The sequence below is a fragment of the Oncorhynchus gorbuscha genome, linkage group LG04 (genome assembly GCF_021184085.1).
Source record: "Oncorhynchus gorbuscha isolate QuinsamMale2020 ecotype Even-year linkage group LG04, OgorEven_v1.0, whole genome shotgun sequence".
Lineage (NCBI taxonomy): Eukaryota > Metazoa > Chordata > Actinopteri > Salmoniformes > Salmonidae > Oncorhynchus > Oncorhynchus gorbuscha.
This window is the reverse complement of record NC_060176.1, coordinates 52,457,150-52,479,110: the sequence shown is the minus strand read 5'-3', so window position 1 is coordinate 52,479,110 and position 21,961 is coordinate 52,457,150. Positions and strand designations below refer to the sequence as shown.

Genomic DNA, 21,961 nt, shown 5'->3' with positions numbered 1-21,961 from the left:
CGTGTTATTCTGTCTTGTCATTTTGAGAACATGGTTTGCATCAATGTACTATACTATACAGTAGCTCATCTAGGTCATACTGTCTGCTATTTCACTGAAGCCCTGTCATGTATTTAATCGTTTATTTTAATGTAATCAGGACCATTTCGGCCCTAAATGTGATTTGCTTAGTTTCAAAACTCAACATTATTTGAATTGCTTTAATAAACAACTTAAGGTCAGAAATGGCAACAAAACCACAAGATGGCATTTTTACAAGACTCAAATCACAAGTGTAAAACTTGGAACAAGCAGTAAATAAAAGAATCACTTAACAAAAGTAAAACAAGTTCAATCTCACAGGGTTGCGCTGACAATTTTGTAACTAAAAAATAAGCTATTTCTAGTTTACATTTGCGTTCTCGTAATAGAAAAATGTGAACACCATGACAATGATTTCAAAATGACTACACAATGTACATTATATACTGGACAAACAGAAAGCAACTTCTAAAGCTCAAATGTTTGTAGTCTCTAACTAGATAGATTAAGCCACTGTGGTGATAGAACGTCGCTAGATATCGCCAATATTTTTCAAACATACAAATGCATTACAAAACTATGGCCAATCACTTGGAGTGTGTGAATTCTGAACACACGTTCCCCACTCATCCAAACAGGATTACTGGTCGACAGAATTGTTAATGACCACATTCATTTGAAAGGCAAATGAGATTTAGGAATTTAGTTCAAACTTTTACATTCCCACGATGTAATTTATTGAACTTATCAAATCTGCCTACATTATGTGGACATGGGGGGGCTCTTGCAATCAAAACCGCTGCATAGATTCTTTCTCCCAAAAATGGTTGATTCACTTGTGGACAGGACTGGTTAGAATGAGATGACAAAAGCCAAGGCCCTTTAGTACTTGGCTACAAACTGTCAGTTCATTCCCTACCCAGCTCATAGCTTATTCCTGTCTAAGGTATTGAATGAGCAAATTGGAAACAATCTCAGGAATAAATGAGAATACATTTTTAAAAAGTATTCCCTTCTAACCTTTCAGGTAAGACAGCCTAAACATGATGGGTTTTAGTGAGTCAGACAACCTTACATTACAGTGCCACCAAAGAAGTCCCAGTAAGGGAATAATAAAGGATTATGTTTTTATGGGAAAAGACTTAAACTAGTCTAAATGTGAGCACAGAACTGGTGAGGAATGATTTCTGGCCAGTGCATATGCAAATTCATTATTTGTACAACTGCAGTTTTAGGTAATATTCTGTAAAGCGAAGCATTAGTCATTCACTGCATGGGAACAAATATTGTTGCATGTAGGGCAAACAAAAAAAAGAGTGGTATGTTGACACCTTAAGGAAACTTAACAATCTTTCATTGTTGTAATACATATTTACACATACATCAATGTCAAGCTCTTGCATATACCTTTTAAAACATGAGTCACAAGCTGGTTTTGTATTTTTTTTTTATCCCTTTCCAAAACAGAACACACGATAAGTATTATTTACATACAGACATATGATACGTCTTCTATAAAACACCTTTCCCAATTAAAAACAAACTGAAATTGGTAATTAAAATAGGCACTCACACTTGTTCACAGGGATGTAGTAATATGGAGTCTGGGGCCAGTTGAGCCAGGGAGATTAAGGCTTTCTTACAGAAAGTGACAAGGAAGATGGGGGCCATTGGTGTGGAATAAAGGAGAGTCAAAAATGTACAGCACAATATCTGCCATCTCTTCTCCTCAAGGACACAAGATGGCTTTCCATACAAAGGCAGGTTTTATTATTTTCACTTTTTGAAAAGCATTTTAGCAAAGTCTGAATTAGACAAGGGCTTGGCTTGTGCTTCAATCCCAGCATCTCCAGATGCGCCCCCTGTGGGTTTAGGTGCAGTCCCATTCTCTGCTTTACTTTCTGATCCAGTCTGCCGATGTAGTGAACGAGGGAGTAATGAGAGCTGGGTGCGCCCTTTTCCCCTCCTGAAAAACAAATCCGAAGGAAATCAGACCTCTCAAATTCAAGTTATTGTTTCACATCGCTTTAGTGGGTGAGAATAGCAATTTCAAAAAGCAGTTTATGTCTTATGAGTTAGATAAACAAATGGGCTGATAGGAATGAGTACCATGTTAAGGGAAATATCTTTGTCTATTAAATTGTTTTAGGTGCCAGTGTGTGTGAAGAATACATTATTCCTCGATCGTTGGGCAACTTACGATCCATAGACCATAGACCGGGGCATCATGGCTCCCACGGGTCTACTGAAGCAAGGCTTGTCCGCAGTGTTTCTGCGAGGCGGGTTGCTAATGGCAACAGAGAGTGTGTGTTCCTGTAGTACTGTGCCATCCAACTTCAGCACGGCCTGGGAGGCCTGAGACTCATCCCCAAACTCCACGTACGCCAGACCCTGCAGACACCACACAGTAGCACATTAGACCAGCAAAATCGAATGACCAATGTGTCAATGGAGCTTTTACATTTGTGATTCAAACGATCTGTTTGGATTAGCAATGTGACAAATAGAACATTTAACGTTGAAACGGAATTGGTTGAAATCAGTTTTCCTTTAAAACCACGTGAATCTACATTGCAGCTGTGCTGCCGCCAGCAATGGTTTGGTTCTCACGGTGTGTCCCTTTCAGAAGGTTAAGCATTGCACCTCAATTCACATGACATTTTATTTAATTTCGGAGGAGGCTGCTGTCGCTTGCCTTTCTCTGCCATTTTTCCAACTTCATGACGTAGTGGTGGAGAGTCAACTCCAAAATAATTGACTCCTTGCACATCGACTCCCAACTTCAGTAAAGCAGGGCCTATCATCCATGAACAGGTTAGAATATGGAGATTAGCGAAATGCAACACTTCGCTGTCATACAGTATCTTTGCACGGGTTCACTTCATGCTGTTCACCAGGTGGTGGTAGCCAATACACCAAAACAACTGAAAAGTTGAGCCTTGCGCTTAAAACACTCTGTGGAAATGTACCTACTATACTGTTCACTTCCTGCATCTACAAAAAAAAAGTGCTTTTTCTTAATGTTAAGGACACCAATTTCATTTAAACCTTTTAACGTTTAAAATGTTCACACCCCTAGTTGGGGTTCCAAAGTGGCACAGCGGTCTTAAGGCACTGCATATCAGTGCTAGAGGCGTCACTACAGACCCTGGTTCAATTTCAGGCTGTATCACAACTGGCCGAGATTGGGAGTCCCATAAGGCGGTGAACAATTCGCAAAGCGTCATCCAGGTTAGGGTTTGGCCATCATTGTAAATAATTTGTTCTTAAACCGACTTAAACCGTGATAGAGAAAGGAATAACCCTACCTACCAGTGTTATGCCTCACCTTGGGTTTGCCTGAGCGGTTGGTGACCAAGCGGATGTCTTTAATGGTGCCATGAACCTTGCACAGCTCCTCTAGCTGCTCCTTGGTGCAGGAAAAGGGCAGGCCCGAGATAAAGATCTTGTGTTTCTCTAGGTTTGTGTTGTACTTAAACACCTAGAGGAAGAGAAATTAAGTTACTTACTAGCCACATGGTGAACCACCATTCCATTCATTCACCTCTAAATGCAAACTAACAGATGTGGGTCTCTTACCTTAAAATCAGGGTTCTTGTTTTTATCCACACAGGGTGATACGAACATGGGCCTGCCTTCCACCTCTTGCCGGTCCATCTTCAGGGCCTCGACCACAGACGCCTTGCCCTCAAACTGTACGTAGCAGTACCCTCTGAAAGCCCTTGGCAGCATAGACGGGACGCACTGACTGGACAGGACCACAGGGCTCAAACAACTTCTTCAGCCTCTTCTCTGGATCCTCCATGGTGAAGGCCAGGTTACTGATAAACACACTGCAGTCATCCTTGCGTAGCTCGGGGTCGTCTTCCTGGGTCTTCAATACAGTGGCTGGCGCCACCTGCTGGCCCCTCTTAGTGCCAGGGGGTTCCTGTCTGCGGCCAGGGGGGGCTCTCCTCCCAAACAGCCCACTCTCTGTCCCCATGAACTCCTCAGCACCACTATATCCCCCCCTGAAGCCTTGGTCGCCCTCCCTTCGGTGCCTCTTTGGAGGTTGCTCTGTTGCACAGAGGTGACACAAAGATTGCACACACAGGATGACTTCTATACATGCCACTTTATTAGCATAAGTGGAGACCAATCAATAATAATCCTATGTTAAATAAAGGTACGATTTTCATGCTTCTCCTTACCCGATTCCTCTCCCCACTCATCCTCGTAATCCTTGTCCTCTGCCTTCCGCTTCTCTCCAGGTCTGCTGCCTTTCTGGCCCTTCTTCTGGTTCTTCTTGTCTGCCTTGGCCCTCCGCCGCTGTTCAGTCTTCTCCTCCACCTGTCGAGCCACATGGGCCTCTTTGTCTGTCACCTGAGAGGGACAGGGATGACGTTATGAACCTGACAGTTCCAGTCCTCAGGAACCTGATTGGTGTCAGTTTTGCCCCAGCTAACACACCTGAATCCAATAATAAACTAATCATGATATTCTGTTTAGAATGCATTTGGATTCATCAGCTGTGTTTGCTAGGGATGGAGAAAGTGTGACACCAATCAGGCTCCCGACAACTGGAGTTTCCCAGGCCTGTATAACAGCCTGAATTTATAAATTGAGATGTTTTGTGTCACTGGTCTACACACAATGCCCCATTAAGTGGGGTTTAGCTTTTTGAAATGTTTACAAAAAAAATAAATGGAGAAGAGTCATGTATGCAACCTCTTATGGCAAACCTAAAGCACATTTTTACTTCTGAACTGATTAACAAGTCACATAATAAGTTGTGTGCAATAAGTGTTTAACATGCTTTCTGAACGACTACCTCATCTCTGTACCCCACCCCACACATATCATTAATTATCTGTAAGGTCCCTCAGTCAAGCAGTGAATTTTAAACACAGATTCAACCACAAAGACCAGGGAGGTTTTCAAATGCCACGCAAAGAAGGGCACCTATTGGTAGATGGGTAAATATTTTTAAAAGCATTGAATATCCCTTTTAGCATGGTGAAGTTATTAATTAGACTTTGGATGGTGTATCAATACACCCAGTCACGACGAAGATACAGGTGTCCTTCCTAACTCAGTTGCCAGAGAGGAAGGAAACTGCTCAGGGATTTCACCGTGGCAAATGGTTACTTTAAAACAGTTTTGAGTTTAATGGCTGTGATAGAAAAAAAAAATCAACAACATTGTAGTTACTCCACAATACTAACTTAATTGAGAGTGAAAAGGAGGCCTGTATACAAAAAATATTCCAAAACATGCATCCTGTTTGCAACAAGGCACAACAAAATGTGGCAAAGCAATTAACTTTTTGTCCCGAATACAAAGTGTTATATTGGATTTGCCTCAAACATAACAGATTACTCTACATATTTTCAAGCATAGTGGTGACAGCATCATGTTATGGGTATGCTTGTAATCGTTAAGGACTGGGCAGTTTTCTAGCAATGCTCAACAACCAATTTGACAGCGCTTAAAGAATGATGGGCAAATGTTTCACAATCAAGGTGTGGAAATCTCTTACAGACGTACCCACATCTGTAATCGCTGCCAAAGGTGCTTGTGCAAAGTATTGACCCAGGGGTGTGAATACTTATTTAAATGAGATATTTCTGTATTTCATTTTCAATAAATTTGCCCCAAAAACAAAACATGATTTCACTTTGTCATTATGTGTGTAGATGGGTGAAAAAAGAAATCAATTTAGAATTCCGGCTGTGCACCAACAAAATGTGGAAGAAGTCCAGGGGTATGAATACTTTCTGAAGGCACTACGTCCACAGGCATGACTAGCAGCTGTGTCGTCCTACCTTGGCCCTCTGCTCATTGACTCTGTTCAGCCGCGTCTCAGTCTTCTGCACCGCTGCATCCCAGTCCTCCAGAGAACCTGGAGGTTACATAGAACAAACTGCAATGAAACATTCACCTTACTCTCAGACTAAGGGTTACCAATACAGTGCTGTTTTCAACAAATCAGCCAATCCAGCCCATCAACTGACACTCTAGATACCTGTCCACTTATTGAGGGGATTTGGTTAAGCTCATGGTTGGTGAGAGTTTGCACTGGTGAAAAGAGATTGCATTCATTTTGGAACCAGGTGCCCCGCTATGGCCGACGGCGAAGTCGGCGCAGAACAAAAGTGACACAAGTTAAGTACGTGGAGTAATGAGTAGGATTCTGTGTTCACATTCTAAAGTGATTGTTTTGATAAAAACACTTTCTGCCTTCCCAATGAAAACTAGTTTGAAAATTCTTGAATATATTTTAATGGAAAATAGATGTTTGTTTCTGAATAATGCATCATGCTGCCTTATTTTACAATATGACCAAGAGGCAAAGTACGGCAAATTCGCACTTCCCTCACCGGCTTTGTGGTCACTTGACGGGCCATAGCCCAGTGCAACCCAGACCAGCTTAATCCAAAGCCAACACCTCATTTGGCCGCCTTTCGTTCCAGTTCTCTGCTGCCTGTGACTGGAACGAATTGCAAAAATTGCTGAAGTTGGAGACTTATCTCCCTCACCAACTTCAAACATCTGCTATCTGAGCAGCTAACCGATCGCTGCAGCTATACATAGTCTATCGGTAAATAGCCCACCCATTTTTACCTACCTCATCCCCATACTGTTTTTATTTATTTACCTTTCTGCTCTTTTGCACACCAATATCTCTACCTGTACATGACCATCTGATCATTTATCACTCCAGTGTTAATCTGAAATATTGTAATTATTCGCCTACCTCCTCATGCCTTTTGCACACAATGTATATAGACTCCCCTTTTATTTCTACTGTGTTATTGACTTGTTAATTGTTTACTCCATGTGTAACTCTGTGTTGTCTGTTCACACTGCTATGCTTTATCTTGGCCAGGACACAAATGAGAACTTGTTCTCAACTAGCCAACCTGGTTAAATAAAGGTAAAAAATAAATAAAATAAAAATATCAAATCGCCTCATTCATGACATTTCCATCACGTTGACTTACCCTCAACCCTCTCAAAGGTGAGCAGGACCTCGCACACATGCTCTGGGTAGTCGGAGGTACACTGGACGGCCCTGTGGAGGGCTTTCCTGCAGTGGAGAGCATCTCCGTACGACCTGCAGAGTCAGAAAACATCACACACAAAATCAGCATCAGATTTGTCACTAATAAATCAATATCTCTAACCTTGAAAACAACAGTTTATAGGTGACGACTAAAGAGTGACCTCACTGACCTCTCCAGGTTATAGTACTCCAACCACATGTTGGCGAATTTGGCGTTCCCTTTTGTCATGATGCTGTCCCACAGTTCTCTGGCCTTCTGCATGTTCTTACAATGCAAGGCCTGGTCAAAGAGAGGAAAGAGGTGGTTTAAAAATCACATTTTAATTTGTATAGATGCTGTTTTTGCACTGATAGAAGCAAGTGAACACAAGACAAGTGTGTCATAATCTTCACCCTTACCTCTATCTTTGCCCAGACCTGCATGATAGTACAAGAGGGGTCTCCACTTTCACTAAACCCTTAAAAGGAGCAAGACATGGTGGTGAGTCTACAACACAAACACACAAAGACAGATGAACAGTACACAGGCTGCAGGTCCACTTACTCTCTTCCACATCCTGTTTCATATAGTCCAGGGACCGGGTGAAGGCTGCCCGCAGCTCCTCCAGCTCTCTGCTCGACTCTGGAAATGCATAATGCCATTATCAATAGAGGACTTCTTTCATGTATACACTTGACTCCACTAATAAGATTGTATTACTTATGTTACTTTGCATTACCCAATGTTAAGGTGCTTTCACCTTTACTGAAATCGACGCGCCGCCTCAGGTAATCAAGGTACGCTTCCCAGATATTCACGTAATCTGTGGCTTGTATGAAACCAGCATTCAGGGCCCTTTCAAAAACATCTGTGGAGGGAAAGAGATGATCTTCATAATTCCACAGTCTCACGGGCAAAACAACTCCTGTAACCAAGTTCACCTATTTTCATTGAAATATACATTAAACAAATGTCTTTGTTTCTTTGTTTACATCCACTCCACGTATGACAGATATTAGTGTTGCCACCATGACCCTCCTGTGGTCCAGTGGTTACCTGAGATAGTGTGGTGGTCAGCCCCATGCCTCTCCAGGGCCAGCAGGTAGTTCTTCCACAGGCCCATAGTCCAGGGGCAGTTCCTGACCGCACGGTCGTGAGAGGACAGGACCAGGTCTTTGATCTTCAGTTGGCGGTCCTGAGGCAACAGCAATTCGATACAGTAGAGTATCCGCATTAGAGGTCGACCGATTAATCGGAATGGCTGATTAATTCGGGCGATTTCAAGTTTTCATAACAATCGGAAATCGGTATTTTTGGGTGCTTTATTTAACTAGGCAAGTCAGTTAAGAACACATTCTTATTTTCAATGACGGCCTAGGAACGGTGGGTTAACTGCCTTGTTCAGGGGCAGAATGACATTTTCACCTTGTCAGCTCGGGGGATCCAATCTTGCAAACATACAGTTAACAAGTCCAACCCAATAACAACCTGCCTCTCTCTCATTGCACTCCACAAGGAGACTGCATGTTACGCGAATGCGGTAAGCCAAGGTAAGTTGCTAGCTAGCATTAAACGTATCTTTTAAAAAACAATCAATCCTAATCACTAGTTAACTACACATGTTTGATGATATTACTAGATATTATCTAGCGTGTCCTGCGTTGCATATAATCTGACTGAGCATACAAGCATACAAGTATCTGACTGAGCGGTGGTAGGCAGAAGCAGGCGCGTAAACATTCATTCAAACAGCACTTTCGTGCATTTTGCCAGCAGCTCTTCATTGTGCGTCAAGCATTGCGCTGTTTATGACTTCAAGCCTATCAACAACCGAGATGAGGCTGGTGTAACCGAAGTGAAATGACTAGCTAGTTAGCGCGCGCTAATAGCGTTTCAAACGTCACTCGCTCTGAGCTTTCTAGTAGTTGTTCCCCTTGCTCTGCTTGGGTAACACTGCTATTGACAAGGAACTCAAAGACAGCAAATCTTCTATAAGTCATACCTGGGTGATATTAAGGACATGTTTTTGTTAGATAGGTGCAACCATTGGATAGCAGAAATGTTTCACTATGGCAGCTACTGATATTCCACACCTCTGTAGATGTGAAGACCTACACCTGCAACACAACACTGTACCAGGAATAATATACTGCCAAACTCCATTAGGCAGTGTCATGATTTGATTAATGTGTGGAAGCATATAATTCAGTTAAATCACACTTCCAATGTAACCAATTCCCTGAGTATATGCAGGAGACTAGAATTAATCACATCACTTCCACAGCATATAGATACCTTGATGGCTTTCTTTATTTCCTTAAATTCTATAGTTGTGAGACAGAATGTGAGACACAGAAAGTGCCAAAACTGGGCTTCTTAAAGACAGCCTAATGGATTACAGGTTAGGAACCATATGATTAAAAGTAGTTTTTGCCTTCAAACTAGTGAAACGCCAAGGCTCTGATGAATTACTCTGTCTGTGTTTGCGATCACAGCATCTAATTACCATCCCATTAAAGATATTCAAAGGCCCATGAATACATTTCAGGAGCTGCTGGGGAGAGGGAGACGGCTGGCTGTGAGTAATTAAAATGAGGGGGGGGGGGGGGGGGGGGGGCACTCACCAGGTATTTGGTGTACTTTGCCCACATGTCTGGTACCAGGCAGTTTTCTGATAATGCCCGCTCAAAGATGATCTGGATCCGTGCTGGGTCACCTTCCTTTTGCTCATAGTCAATGTAGGTCTGATACTCTGCCAGCTTGGGTGGCTCAGCTATCATCTGCAACACAAATGTTGGCATGTTAAGGGCATTGAGCAGACAACCATGTCTAGAATAAAGAGATTTCACACGCATAAAAAAGCAAGACCTTTGCTTAAGCACATAATACTTCCAGACTAGAATACAATCTAGGTAAGTACCAGAGTCTCCTCATAAGGCTTGCTCTTCTCCATTTCTTTCAGGGCCCCCTTGTACTTCTGGGAGACTGTATCAGACACCCCCTGGTCAGACCACTCCTCATACTCTGCATATGTTCCGTCCATGTCTGCAAAAGAGCACAGTTATCATTATGAAAAACCTTTCACACTCAACCCTGAATATGCATACAACAGCCAGCCACATTCTAAGTGTAGCTAAGAATGAAGGTGATTATATAAAAAGCATCCTGTGCATTTATTACAATGACTTGAATGGAGACACACCAATAGTTCCAAATCTCATTTATTGGGATATTGGATTTTCAAATGTTCGAGTTCTTCCACATTTGACTAATAACACACAGCCATGTAAATGCTTCACCGGTTTTCTTTTTCTTTGTGCCATCATCTTGTGGTGGTACAAAACACTGACTGATGACAGGCCATAGATAAAGAGGGATTATACACTGAGTGTTGGCACAGGTCATAGAAGAGGGAGATGGGTTTAGCCGTTCCAGAAATGCCTCCGGTGGCCGTTCAGCCGTATCAAAAAAGGCAGCAGACAATGCCAGACCATTTATCTCTTGGCCAGTTCTGCACTTAGATGAAAGGTTGGTCAGGGACCACATTACTGGGCCTGGTGAGGATGAGTGCTTTCTCTGTAAACTTCTGTTTAGTCTTTCAAAAACCACATAGTAAGAGAAAGCAACACACCACAACTCTCCTGACATTGCACAGGCTCTCCACATCTGTCATGAAAAGGACTTTGCAACGGGTACCTCCCAAGTCTGCCATGATGGACTCTTAAGGACATGCTATTCCATCCAACCAAATCTCCTCCCCTCTGTACAGCACCACCCCCAGAGACGAGCAGGAAGAGCCTTACCCATTAAGGGGATGGACAGCTGGCGGCGGAACAGAGTGTGGATGCGCTCGAGCTGAGCGTTCAGAAGCTCCTGCTGCTCGCGGGTGGGAACGCTGCCAGGGGGCGGCTGAGGAGAAAGCAGGGAGAGAATACGGATTCAAAATCCAGCAAAGAGACTGGTTTGTGTAATATCAGATTGAGTTCAAATCATACGTTTTTGTTTCTGCCTAATACTCAGATATAAGGAAAACGTACCATCATTCATTTGGCAAATGTTCTTATACAAAACACTAGTGATTGGGAAATCGATAGTTACATATCGGCATATAATTTTAGGAGATAAATCATCATATCGTATTGACAATATCGCAATAATTATTGCGCTAGTTTGCTGTACGTGCACCAAAACACAAGTATTTCTCCTTCATAGCGTGTTCTCCATCTTCTTTTCCAATAGCGAGGCAATTTGTTTTTTGGCACTTTTATTTCCACGACTGATCAAAACTAGTTCTCATGGCTCTCTTGTCCTTCTGCAGCAGACATATGGTCAGCAATATGTTTGGAACATCAAATCACAGTATCGAATTGCAATACATATAGAATCGTGAGAAACGCAATACATATCGGCACATAAGTATTGTGATAATAATGTATAGCAATTCCGAGCCCTACAAAACACCCTAAGAAATAAAGACATGGGGAGGTATAGAGAAATAAGTAGCATGTTGCAGCTATTTGAGATCATTATTCTTCAGGGTAGCTCACCTGAACTGTTGCCAGTATGGCGTTCTCAAACTCCCTGTAGGCCTCCCACACTGTCGCCCCCTTGGTCATGTGCAGCCCCACAGCTGTCAGGGCTCTCTCAAAGATGGACCTCACCTTCTCCATCCCACCAGGCAGTCCCATGCCCCCGATAGAGTATTGGGCATATTCCAGCCAGATTTCAGGGCCTGAAGGCCACACAAGAATTGCAATGTTTAGTTTACAATAACATCACATCATATAGAATCGTAACACAAGCCAATGAGTGGGGGCAGAACTCACAGATATAATCTTTCATAGCCGTCTCAAAGAGCTCATAGACTTTCTCCCGGTTCGGCTCCTCTTCTGTTAGGTGGATCTCATCCTTGAGCCAGTCCAGCCAAATCTCTGCAGGAGGACAAGTCAGCTTTGCATACAGTTCACAACAACATTCAGTATGTTCAAAACAATGAAACCATCACAACTTTCCACAGAAATGTGTTGAAACAGTAAACCTTGTTCAAAATGATTAAATCATCATCCATAAAAGGCCAATCAAATCACAACAAAAGGAGCAGCAGAACTATTTTCAACAAGTCTTAAATGCTGACTCGACCTGTCCACCCACTCCATACGCGATCAGGACACGCAGGTTGAAATATCAAAACTCTGAACCAACTATATTAATTTGGGGACAGGTTGAAAAAAACAAACAATTTATGGCAATTTAGCTAGCTTGCTGTTGCTGGCTGATTTGTTATGGGATATAAACATTGAGCTGCTATTTTACCTGAAATAATGCACAAGTTCCTCTACTCCGACAATTAATCCACAAACAAAAGTGTAAATCGAGTTAAAGATGACTAGAAACTTCTTTCAGGTTTCTTCTTCTTCTGACTTTATATGGCGGTTGGCAACCAACTTTAAGGTGCATTACCACCACCAACTGGACTGGAGTGTGGACCTCAGCTCATCTTTCAATCAACAGTATATGCTTCTAAAAACCTATGAGGAAATGGAATGGGCGGCCCTTGCAGTGTGTCAAGCAGTCACAAATAGAACCAAGTTACAATTCAGCGCCTGGCTACGCAGATGCTTGTGCAATGATTGAATAACGTGTGTACATTTATTTTGCAATACTCGCTCATGTGACGCAGGTGTTGTGGTCAGCACGTTAGATGTAATCCAGTCTACTGCACGTAGCACTTCAGCTCAATCATAGAAGTAGTAATGCACAAAGCTGTCTGCAACACCACATCTCCAGAGGCCATCAGACACCAACCAACCTTCAGTGAGTGGGAAGAGCTCACTCATCTTCTGCCTTGCCTTACGCAGCCGAGGCAGCTCCCCCTCCTGCCTCAGGAGTTTTATGAGGTCCACATGACAGTTGTAATCAAATGCATTGATGGACAGCTGAAAGTTAGAGTATAGAGTCAGACCAACAACCACAGGGGGGCATTTACAAAGTGTCTTTGGTAAGCAAACAAACACACAACGTAACTAACTAAACAGGACTCCACCACTTAATTGTGTAGTAAGATTGTGAAATCAACCAAGTACTGTTCAATTTTGTTGCTGACTGTCTAGTTAGCTACCTTACTTGCTGCAGCTCGCAAAAAAGGGCGCGTGTTTACAGCTGCTGCAAGCACGTTGTCGTTGGGGAAATCAACTTCGCAGAAGCATGGATTTGTTGCCTATCTTGCTAACGCCAATGTAACTTGCTAACTAACTGCCTAGAAATCAGTATTTGATATGTATTAAATTCGTAAGTATTATATTATTGTAGCTAGGTAACATGCTAGCAAGTTAGGAGTCAACATTAGCTAGTATAGTAACGTTACGTAGTCAACGTTACTCCAACGAAGCTAGCCGGCTAATAGTAGCATGCTAGCTCGCTTTCGTTCTTTTCAATGTAAGCGGTGCAAGTCTGCAAACAAGCCAATTTGCTATTTGATGTGGATTGCTTTCAAATCAATGTAACCGACAACGTTGTTGACAAACGTTAGATAAATGGCTAGCTAGGTTTCCATGAATTTCTCAAACAAAGTAAGTAAGTTAGCTTAGGTAGCTAAATTTGCTAACGTACCTGCTCCTCCAAACGCTGAATTTCGGCTTCATTCTCTTTTTCGTCTTCTGATGAATTGTCTATTTCATCGTCGGAATTTTCAATTCCCAAACCCTCCTCTTCATCTGAATCCATTTCATTTTCCATCACTGCCTCTTCCTCCATGTCTTGCAAATGAGTCTCATCTGCGTCCCCCGTTGCTGCCATGTTGGAACTTTCTCTGCCTGGTAACAGTGAGGGATTTCCAAGGTGAGAAGGGTGCAACTGCAGCCCGTAATTCGGGGCGTTCCTGCATGTGGGCATTCCTGCACCTGCAGGAACCCCTCTTCATAAATTCAGCAAAAAAAAGAAACGTACCTTTTTCAGGACCCTGTCCGTCAAAGATAATTCATAAAAATCCAAATATCTTCACATATCTTCATTGTAAAGTGTTTAAACATGATTTCCCATGCTTGTTCAATGAACCATGAACAATTAATGAACATGCACCTGTAAAATGATCGTTAAGACACAAACAGCTTACAGACAGTAGGAAATTAAGGTCACAGTTATGAAAACTTAGGACACTAGAGGCCTTTCTACTGACTCTGAGGAACACCAAAAGAAAGATGCCCAGGGTCCTTGCTCATCTGCGTGAACGTGCCTTAGGCATGCTGCAAGGTGGCATGCAGATGTGGCCAGGGCAATAAATTGCAATGTCTGTACTGTGAGATGCCTAAGACAGAGCTACAGGGAGACAGGACAGACAGCTGATCGTCCTCGCAGTGGCAGACCAGGTGTAACAACACCTGCACAGGATCGGTACATCCGAACATCATACCTGCGGGACAGGTACAGGATGGCAACAACAACTGCCCGAGTTACACCAGGAACACACAATCCCTCCATTCGTGCTCAGACTGTCCACGATAGACTGCGAGAGGCTGGACTGAGGGCTTGTAGGCCTGTTGTAAGGCAGGTCCTCACTAGACATCACCAGCAACAACGTCGCCTATGGACACAAACCCACTGTTGCTGAACCAGACAGGACTGGCAAAAGTGCTCTTCACTGAGGAGTCGCGGTTTTGTCTCACCATCGGTGATGTTCGGATTCACTTTTATCGTCGAAGGAATGAGCGTTACACCGAGGCCTGCACTCTGGAGCGGGATCGATTTGGAGGTGTAGGGTCCATTATGGTCTGGGGCGGTGTGTCACAGCATCATTGGACTGAGTTTGTTGTCATTGCAGGCAATCTCAACGCTGTGCGTTACAGGAACAACATCCTCCTCCTTCATGTGGTAACCCTTCTGCAGGCTCATCCTGACATGACCCTCCAGCATGACAATGCCACCAGCCATACTGCTCATTCTGTGCATTATTTCCTGCAAGACAGGAATGTCAGTGTTCCATTGAGCACGTCTGGGACCTGTTGGATCGGAGGGTGAGGGCTAGGGCCAGGGCCATTCCCCACCAGAAATGTCCTGGAACTTGCAGGTGCCTTGGTGGAAGAGTGGGGTAACATCTCACAGCAATAACTGGCAAATCTGGTGCAGTCCATGAGGAGGAGATGCACTGCAGTACTTAATGCAGCTGGAGGCCACACCAGATACTGACTTACTTTTGATTTTGGCCCCCCTTTGTTCAGGGACACATTATTCCATTTCTGTTAGTCACATGTCTGTGGAACTTGTTCAGTTTACGTCTCAGTTGTTGAATCTTATGTTCATACACATATTTACACATGTTAAGTTTGCTGAAAATAAACGCAGTTGACAGTGAGAACGTTTATTTTTTTGCTGAGTTAACTTAAAAATGGACCAATAGAAGTAATGAATCCAGTACATAGGCAGGAGGGCTCCAATACAGTCAATGACGGTAATGCACCATAACGTTTAATCCCAACCGCATATAAACCCCACAGAAGAAGCGGGGGCAACAACGTAGATAGCTATAGTTAGTACACACCGGTAGAGTATCCTTTGCCCCTGCCTGTCGGGCACTGTTTTCCCACAGTTCTGTTAAATATGGCTAGGGAAGGTGTTAAGCAGGAGGGTGCGAAGGAAACTGAGTGCTACCTTAGCCAGTTAGTCCTAAGGAGGACAACGGTACATGGAAGGCGGGTGCAACACTGTATTGTGCCCTTACAAAAAAAGATTGCAGTAAGTGCAGTCGACTGGTATTTTGGATGCAGTAATTGCAGAATAACTGCAGTGTACTGCAGTTATACTGCACTGTAACTGCAGTAAAAAACATATTTTGGCTGCAGTATTTGCAGCATACTGCAGTTATATTGCACTCTACAGTGTACTGCAGTTATACTGCACTTTGACTGCAGTTTTCCGTAAGGGTAGCTCGTTAAGTAGCAAGCGAAATTGCACACAGTGTCGCCTCCACCTCCCACCTGCTGTGTACCGGAGAAGCTAGCGGTAGGCAATACTGGTAGACAGTGTACTTCGCTCCTGCCTGTTGGGCACGTTTTTCATGCAGGAACCAATGGGATGCTCGAGGGGGGGGGCTGCAGTTGTTCACTGTTGTCCAAGGTAGAGCCTGGCAAGTGAACACACCCCCAGATTCTATGCAAAATTCAAAACGTCATGTAAGCTGGTACCTTTCCAAAATATCAGTCTGTTACCATTACTGAAGTCACCCTTAAGAAGACACAAACCAGAAGGTTGAATTAAATTATATTTACACTTTACCAGTTGTAGGCATACCTGCTGTTGGTCCTTTTGGTGGTAGGATGTGGAGACAGGGTTTCCACAAGAAGGTGTTGTTTACCCTACTTTTTAGGGCGCTGGTAGGTTCTGTCTCTTATATTTTAGATCTCTTGATGCATTGCACGTGATGCACAATATGTAAATAATAACCAAATATGTGGACCGAAGCACATTTATGGGAAGTGGTCCACTATTTGTGCGAATTGCATCAGTATTGAAAATAAAAATCGTAAATAGAAACGATATACAGACCAGCGTACTGAAGGTCGGGTTGATAACACTTCTCTGTGGATATTTTGTATCAGATTAGATCCGACATAGGGACAAAATTGGCAGACAAAAGGTCAAGTAAATTGAAATGAAGTTTGTTCAACATTCTGACTTGTAATGGGACTGTTCGGGAATGCTGAGCCTGCATGTTAGAGGTGTGTGTAAATATTTCAATCTCTGATTCTATCTGGTTCTATCTGGTCCTTCTGTAGCTCAGTTGGTAGAGCATGGCGCTTGTAACGCCAGGGTAGTGGGTTCGATCCCCGGGACCACCCATACGTAGAATGTATGCACACATGACTGTAAGTCGCTTTGGATAAAAGCGTCTGCTAAATGGCATATATTATTATTATATATTACATGGCAAGAAGACGACAACCTAATAACAATTGTATTTTATTTGGACAAAAATTGCTATAACCACTATCTATTGCATTTGCTAAAATTCTTCTTGAAAAGAGCCGATACTGAATCTCCCTGCAATTAAATAAAGGCAGATTTACAGTAGGCAATTAAGCAAATTTAATGGCCGATGTCATGATGAGCTTTCACCATGATTGTACATTGGGGTTTGGGGAAAATATAGTATATATCCCTGTGCATTCTGTGCAATGGGAAGCACATAAGAAGTAGCCTATTGCACTGTTATGCAGTTCATCACCGATATCATGCGAGTAAATTCATCATTGTGGGATATTTATATATACTTGTTCATATATGCTCTGAAATTATTGGGCGTGTTCCTCTGCCCAGGCGTTGCTGATGCAGATCAGATCTTATAATGCCTGGATAGGTATTGCTAACTTAAAGAAAATTCCACTCAAAAACGATCTTTTGGTATTTGTTTCATTAGTTTGCTGTTGATACAGTCCCAAAATGTTTTGCATGTCAGCAAATCAGTTTAAGATATACAGTATAAATAAATAAAAATACAGAAAGTCTCCCACTGATGCATTATGCTGCATGCAACGTGACTATTACAGAGTCAGCAACAGCAGGCAAAGAAAAGCAAAACAAATGTTTAGGAATAAGAGATTTGTCACCAACTACCAATCCTGAAATGGTGATGCTCTAAACATGTTCAAATTCCTATAGGAACACAGCCATTTTAGAAGTGCAGGGCTTGTGCAACATGCCATGCCTTTATTTTTGTGTCTTACAGGAATGCTATACATACACTGCATTCAGAAAGTATTTTTTTGTCTTACAGGAATGCTATACATACACTGCATTCAGAAAGTATTTTTTTGTCTTACAGGAATGCTATACATACACTGCATTCAGAAAGTATTTTTTTGTCTTACAGGAATGCTATACATACACTGCATTCAGAAAGTATTTTTTTGTCTTACAGGAATGCTATACATACACTGCATTCAGAAAGTATTCAGATCCTTTGACTTTTCCCCCCAAAAAATTACGTTACAGCCTTATTCTAAAATGGATTAAATTGTTTTTTTCCCTTCATCAATCTACACATAATACTCTAATGACATAACATTGAAGGTTGTGCAATGTAACAGCAATATTTAGACTTAGGGTTGCCACCCGTTCGTCAAAATACGGAATGGTTCCGTATTTCACTGAAAGAATAAACGTTTTGTTTTTTAAATTATAGTTTCCGGATTTGACCATATTAATGACCAAATGGCTCATACTTCTGTGTGTTTATTGTAATTAAGTCTATGATTTGATAGATCAGTATGACTGAGCGGTGGTAGGCAGAAGCAGGTTCGTAAGCATTCATTCAAACAGCACTGTTCTGCGTTTGCGAGCAGCTCTTAGTAATGCTTGATGCACTGTTTAGGACTTCAAGCCCATCAACCCCTGAGATTAGGCTGGCAATACTATAGTGCCTATAAGAACATCCAATAGTCAAAGGTATATGAAATACAAATGGTATAGAGAGAAATAGTCGACGTGTCATAATTCCTATAATAACTACAACCTAAAACTTCTTAACTGGAAATATTGAAGAACTGGGAATATTGAACCATCAGCTTTCACATGTTCTCGTGTTCTGAGCAAGGAACTTAAACGGGAGCTTTTTTACATGGTACATATTGCACTTACTTTCTTCTCCAACACTGTGTTTTTGCATTATTTTAACCAAATTTAACAGGTTTCATTATTTATTTTACACTAAATAGATTGTATTTATGTATTCCATTAAGTTAAAATAAAAGTGTTCATTGTTCATTCAGTATTGTTGTAATTGTCATTATTATAAATATATATCAAAATTGGCCGATTAATCGGTATCGGCTTTTTTTGGGGGGTCCTCCCTTAATCAGTATCTTAATCGGTATCGGTATCAGCATTGAAAAATCATAATCGGTCGACCTCTACTCCAGAGATGTTTGACTGGATTCAAGTCCAGGCTCTGCCTGGGCTGCTCAAGGACATTCAGAGATTTGTCCCCAAGCTACACCTGTGTTGTCTTGGCTGTGTGCTTAGTCGTCCTGTTGGAAAGTGAACCTTCACCCACTGTCTCAGGTCCTGAGCGCTCTGGAGCAGATCTCTCTGTACTTTGCTTCGTTCAACTTTCGTCTCCCAGTCCCTGCTGCTGAAAAACATCCCCACAGCATAATGCTGCCACCACCATGCTTCCCTGTAGGGATGGTGCCAGGTTTCTTCCAGACGTGACACTTGGCATTCAGGCCAAATAGTTCAATCTTGGTTTCATCAGACCACAGAATCTTTTTTCTTATGGTGTGAGAGTCTTTAGGTGCCTTTTGGCAAACTCCAAGCAGGCTGTCATGCCTTTTACTGAGGAGTGGCTTCCGTCTGGCCACTCCACCATAAAGACCTGATTGGTGGAGTGCTGCAGAGATGGTTGTCCTTTTGGAAGGTTCCCCCATCTCCACAGAGGTACTCTGGAGCTCTGTCAGAGTGACCCTCGGGTTCTTGGTCACCTCCCTGACCTAGGCCCTTTTCCCCGATTGCTCAGTTTGGCCGGGCGCCCAGCTCTAGGAAGAGTCTTGGTGGTTCCAAACTTCTTTCATTTAAGAATGTTGGAGGCCACTGTGTTCTTGGGGCCCTTCAATGCTGCAGAATATTTTTTGGTACCCTTCCCCAAATCTGCGCCTCGACATAATCTTTGTCCCAGAGCCCTACGGATAAAAATTCCTTCGACCTCACGGCTTGGTTGTTGCTCTGACATGCACTGTTAACTTATAAACCTTATAAAGACAGGTGTGTGCCTTTCCAAATCATGTCCAATCAATTGAATTTACCACAGGTGGACTCCAATTAAGTTGTAGAAACGTCTCAAGGATGATCAATGGAAACAGGATGCACCTGAGCTCAATTTTGAGTCTCAAAGCAAAGGGTCTGAATACTTAAATAAGGTATTTGTTTTATTATATTTAATAAATTTGCAAAAATGTCTAATCATTATGGTGTGTAGATTTTGGCAAAAAAAAATGTTAAATCCATTTTAGAATAAGGCTGTAAAGTAACAGAATGTAGAAAAAGTGAAGGGGTCCAAATACTTTCCGAATGCACTGTACCTAGGTGATGTGTGCCCTTGATAAAACAGCAGATCAGGGGGTACTTCCCCACTGTATTGTTGAAGCCTATATATGGCAGGCAGAGATGGCAGCTAAATGCTGGAAAAAAGCTTTTCCCTGGTCGAAAAGGTCCAGCAGAAAGCAAAGTACCTCTGGAACGAAGCAAAGACATGGAAATTATCTGTTTCTGATTGCACCATGTTGCAAATACACGCCACTTATTATTGTATAGTGAGCGTGTGGCTGGAGCTTTAGCATTCTGAATAGTCTCCACATCTTTCAGCGGTAGGCCTGTCTCATTAAGATTTATCCTCTCATTGGCCGGCCCCAAAAGACCACCGTGTCCGGACGGGGATGAAAAATCTCTCAGTTCGCATGGGTCGGCAGATACCTGAGTAACAGTAGTTGCCAGGGCGTACTCATAAATCTGGCAATTATAGGCGTGTGGAATGCAATTTCACCTTAGAGCAATTTTATTAGACGGAGTGTACCCTTGTTGTATTGCTCCTGCACCCAAATTACCCGGCTGATGACAGCTAGGCTCTCTCACAGTAGCAGAGCAACAGAGCAGAATATCTGTTACGACGGCATAACCCTTGGAAGCACACGCAAGATGGTGGCTATGGGACCATCGAAACACGTCATATTGGTATCCGTGTAGCGGACGGCAGAACAAGGAGACAAACCAGGGACGCTGGTTGTGAGAAACAACACTAAGTATGGGGCCCAACAGTGGCTTTCGCTAAAACTTAGCGTAACAGGTGAAGAGTGCCTGATGCATCTGACAGTCTTAGAGTCCATCTGTTAGATGAAGGGAGCAAAAACACCCCAGCAGTTGCGGGTTGTTAGTGCAGTCAAAAACCCTCTACTGTAGGATAGAGTGGAATTGACACTACAGGATATTTAACCAAGTGGATGGAGAACTAGTGACCAGCCTGAGAAGGTTATACGAGCCTAGTGGATCTTAGTAGGATAAAACTCTGGCTCGTACCTCCTAGGATGTGCTCCACACCAGAGGTATTCCTCTCCCCCAGGATTCCCTTGTTGCTGTGCTCGTTTTAGGAGGTTGATGTTCTGGGAGGGGAGAAATCCACTCTGTAGAGGGTGAGCCTCAAGACCGTGTGCTTAAATGGTCATTCAAAAAAATGTTTATCATCTCCAGCACCACTCCAACATGTGGACACCTGCTTGTCGAACATCTCATTCCAAAATCATGGGTATTTATATGAAGTGTGTCCCCCCTTAGCTGCTATAACATCATCCACTATTCTGGGAAGGCTTTCCACTAGGTGTTGGAACATTGCTGCGGGGACTTGCTTCCATTCAGCCACAAGAGCTTAGTTTAGGCTTGGCTCGCAGTCGGCATTCCAATTCATCCCAAAGATTTTCGATGGGGTTGAGGTCAGGACTATGTGCAGGCCAGTCAAATTCTTCCACACTGATCTCGACAAACAATTTTTGTATGGACCTCACTTTGTGCATGGGGGCATTGTCATTCTGAAATTGGAAAGGGCCTTCCCCAAACGGTTGCTACAAAGTTGGAAGCACAGAATCTTCCAGAATGTCATTGTAGCGTTAAGATTTCCCTTCACTGGAACTAAGGGGCCTTGCCCCAACCATGAAAAACTGCCCCAGACCATTATTCCTCCTCCACATAACTTTACAGTTAGCACTATGCATTGGGGCAGGTAGCGTTCTCCTGGCATCCGCCAAACTCAGATTCGTCCGTCAGGCGGCCAGATGGTGAAGGGTGATTCATCACTCCAGAGAATGCGTTTCCACTGCTCCAGAGTACAATGGCGGCGATCCTTACACTACTTTCCACCAACGCTTGGCATTGCGCATGTT

At 42.9% G+C, this 21,961-nt stretch overlaps 1 protein-coding gene across 1 annotated transcript; it reads right to left on the bottom strand.

The window, feature by feature from the left end:
- Positions 1-186: 186 nt before the first annotated feature.
- Positions 187-13,885, bottom strand: LOC124034258 (squamous cell carcinoma antigen recognized by T-cells 3-like). Its single transcript, XM_046347190.1, is given in 20 exon segments — positions 187-1,987; positions 2,222-2,412; positions 3,350-3,502; positions 3,601-3,739; positions 3,741-4,077; positions 4,212-4,383; positions 5,826-5,902; positions 7,005-7,117; positions 7,237-7,346; positions 7,466-7,524; positions 7,611-7,688; positions 7,807-7,914; positions 8,103-8,241; positions 9,671-9,826; positions 9,967-10,091; positions 10,850-10,955; positions 11,594-11,778; positions 11,873-11,977; positions 12,856-12,982; positions 13,656-13,885. Coding segments are annotated over 20 exon segments (2,856 nt in total). The 5' UTR covers positions 13,842-13,885; the 3' UTR covers positions 187-1,797.
- Between the last annotated feature and the right edge of the window lie 8,076 nt (positions 13,886-21,961).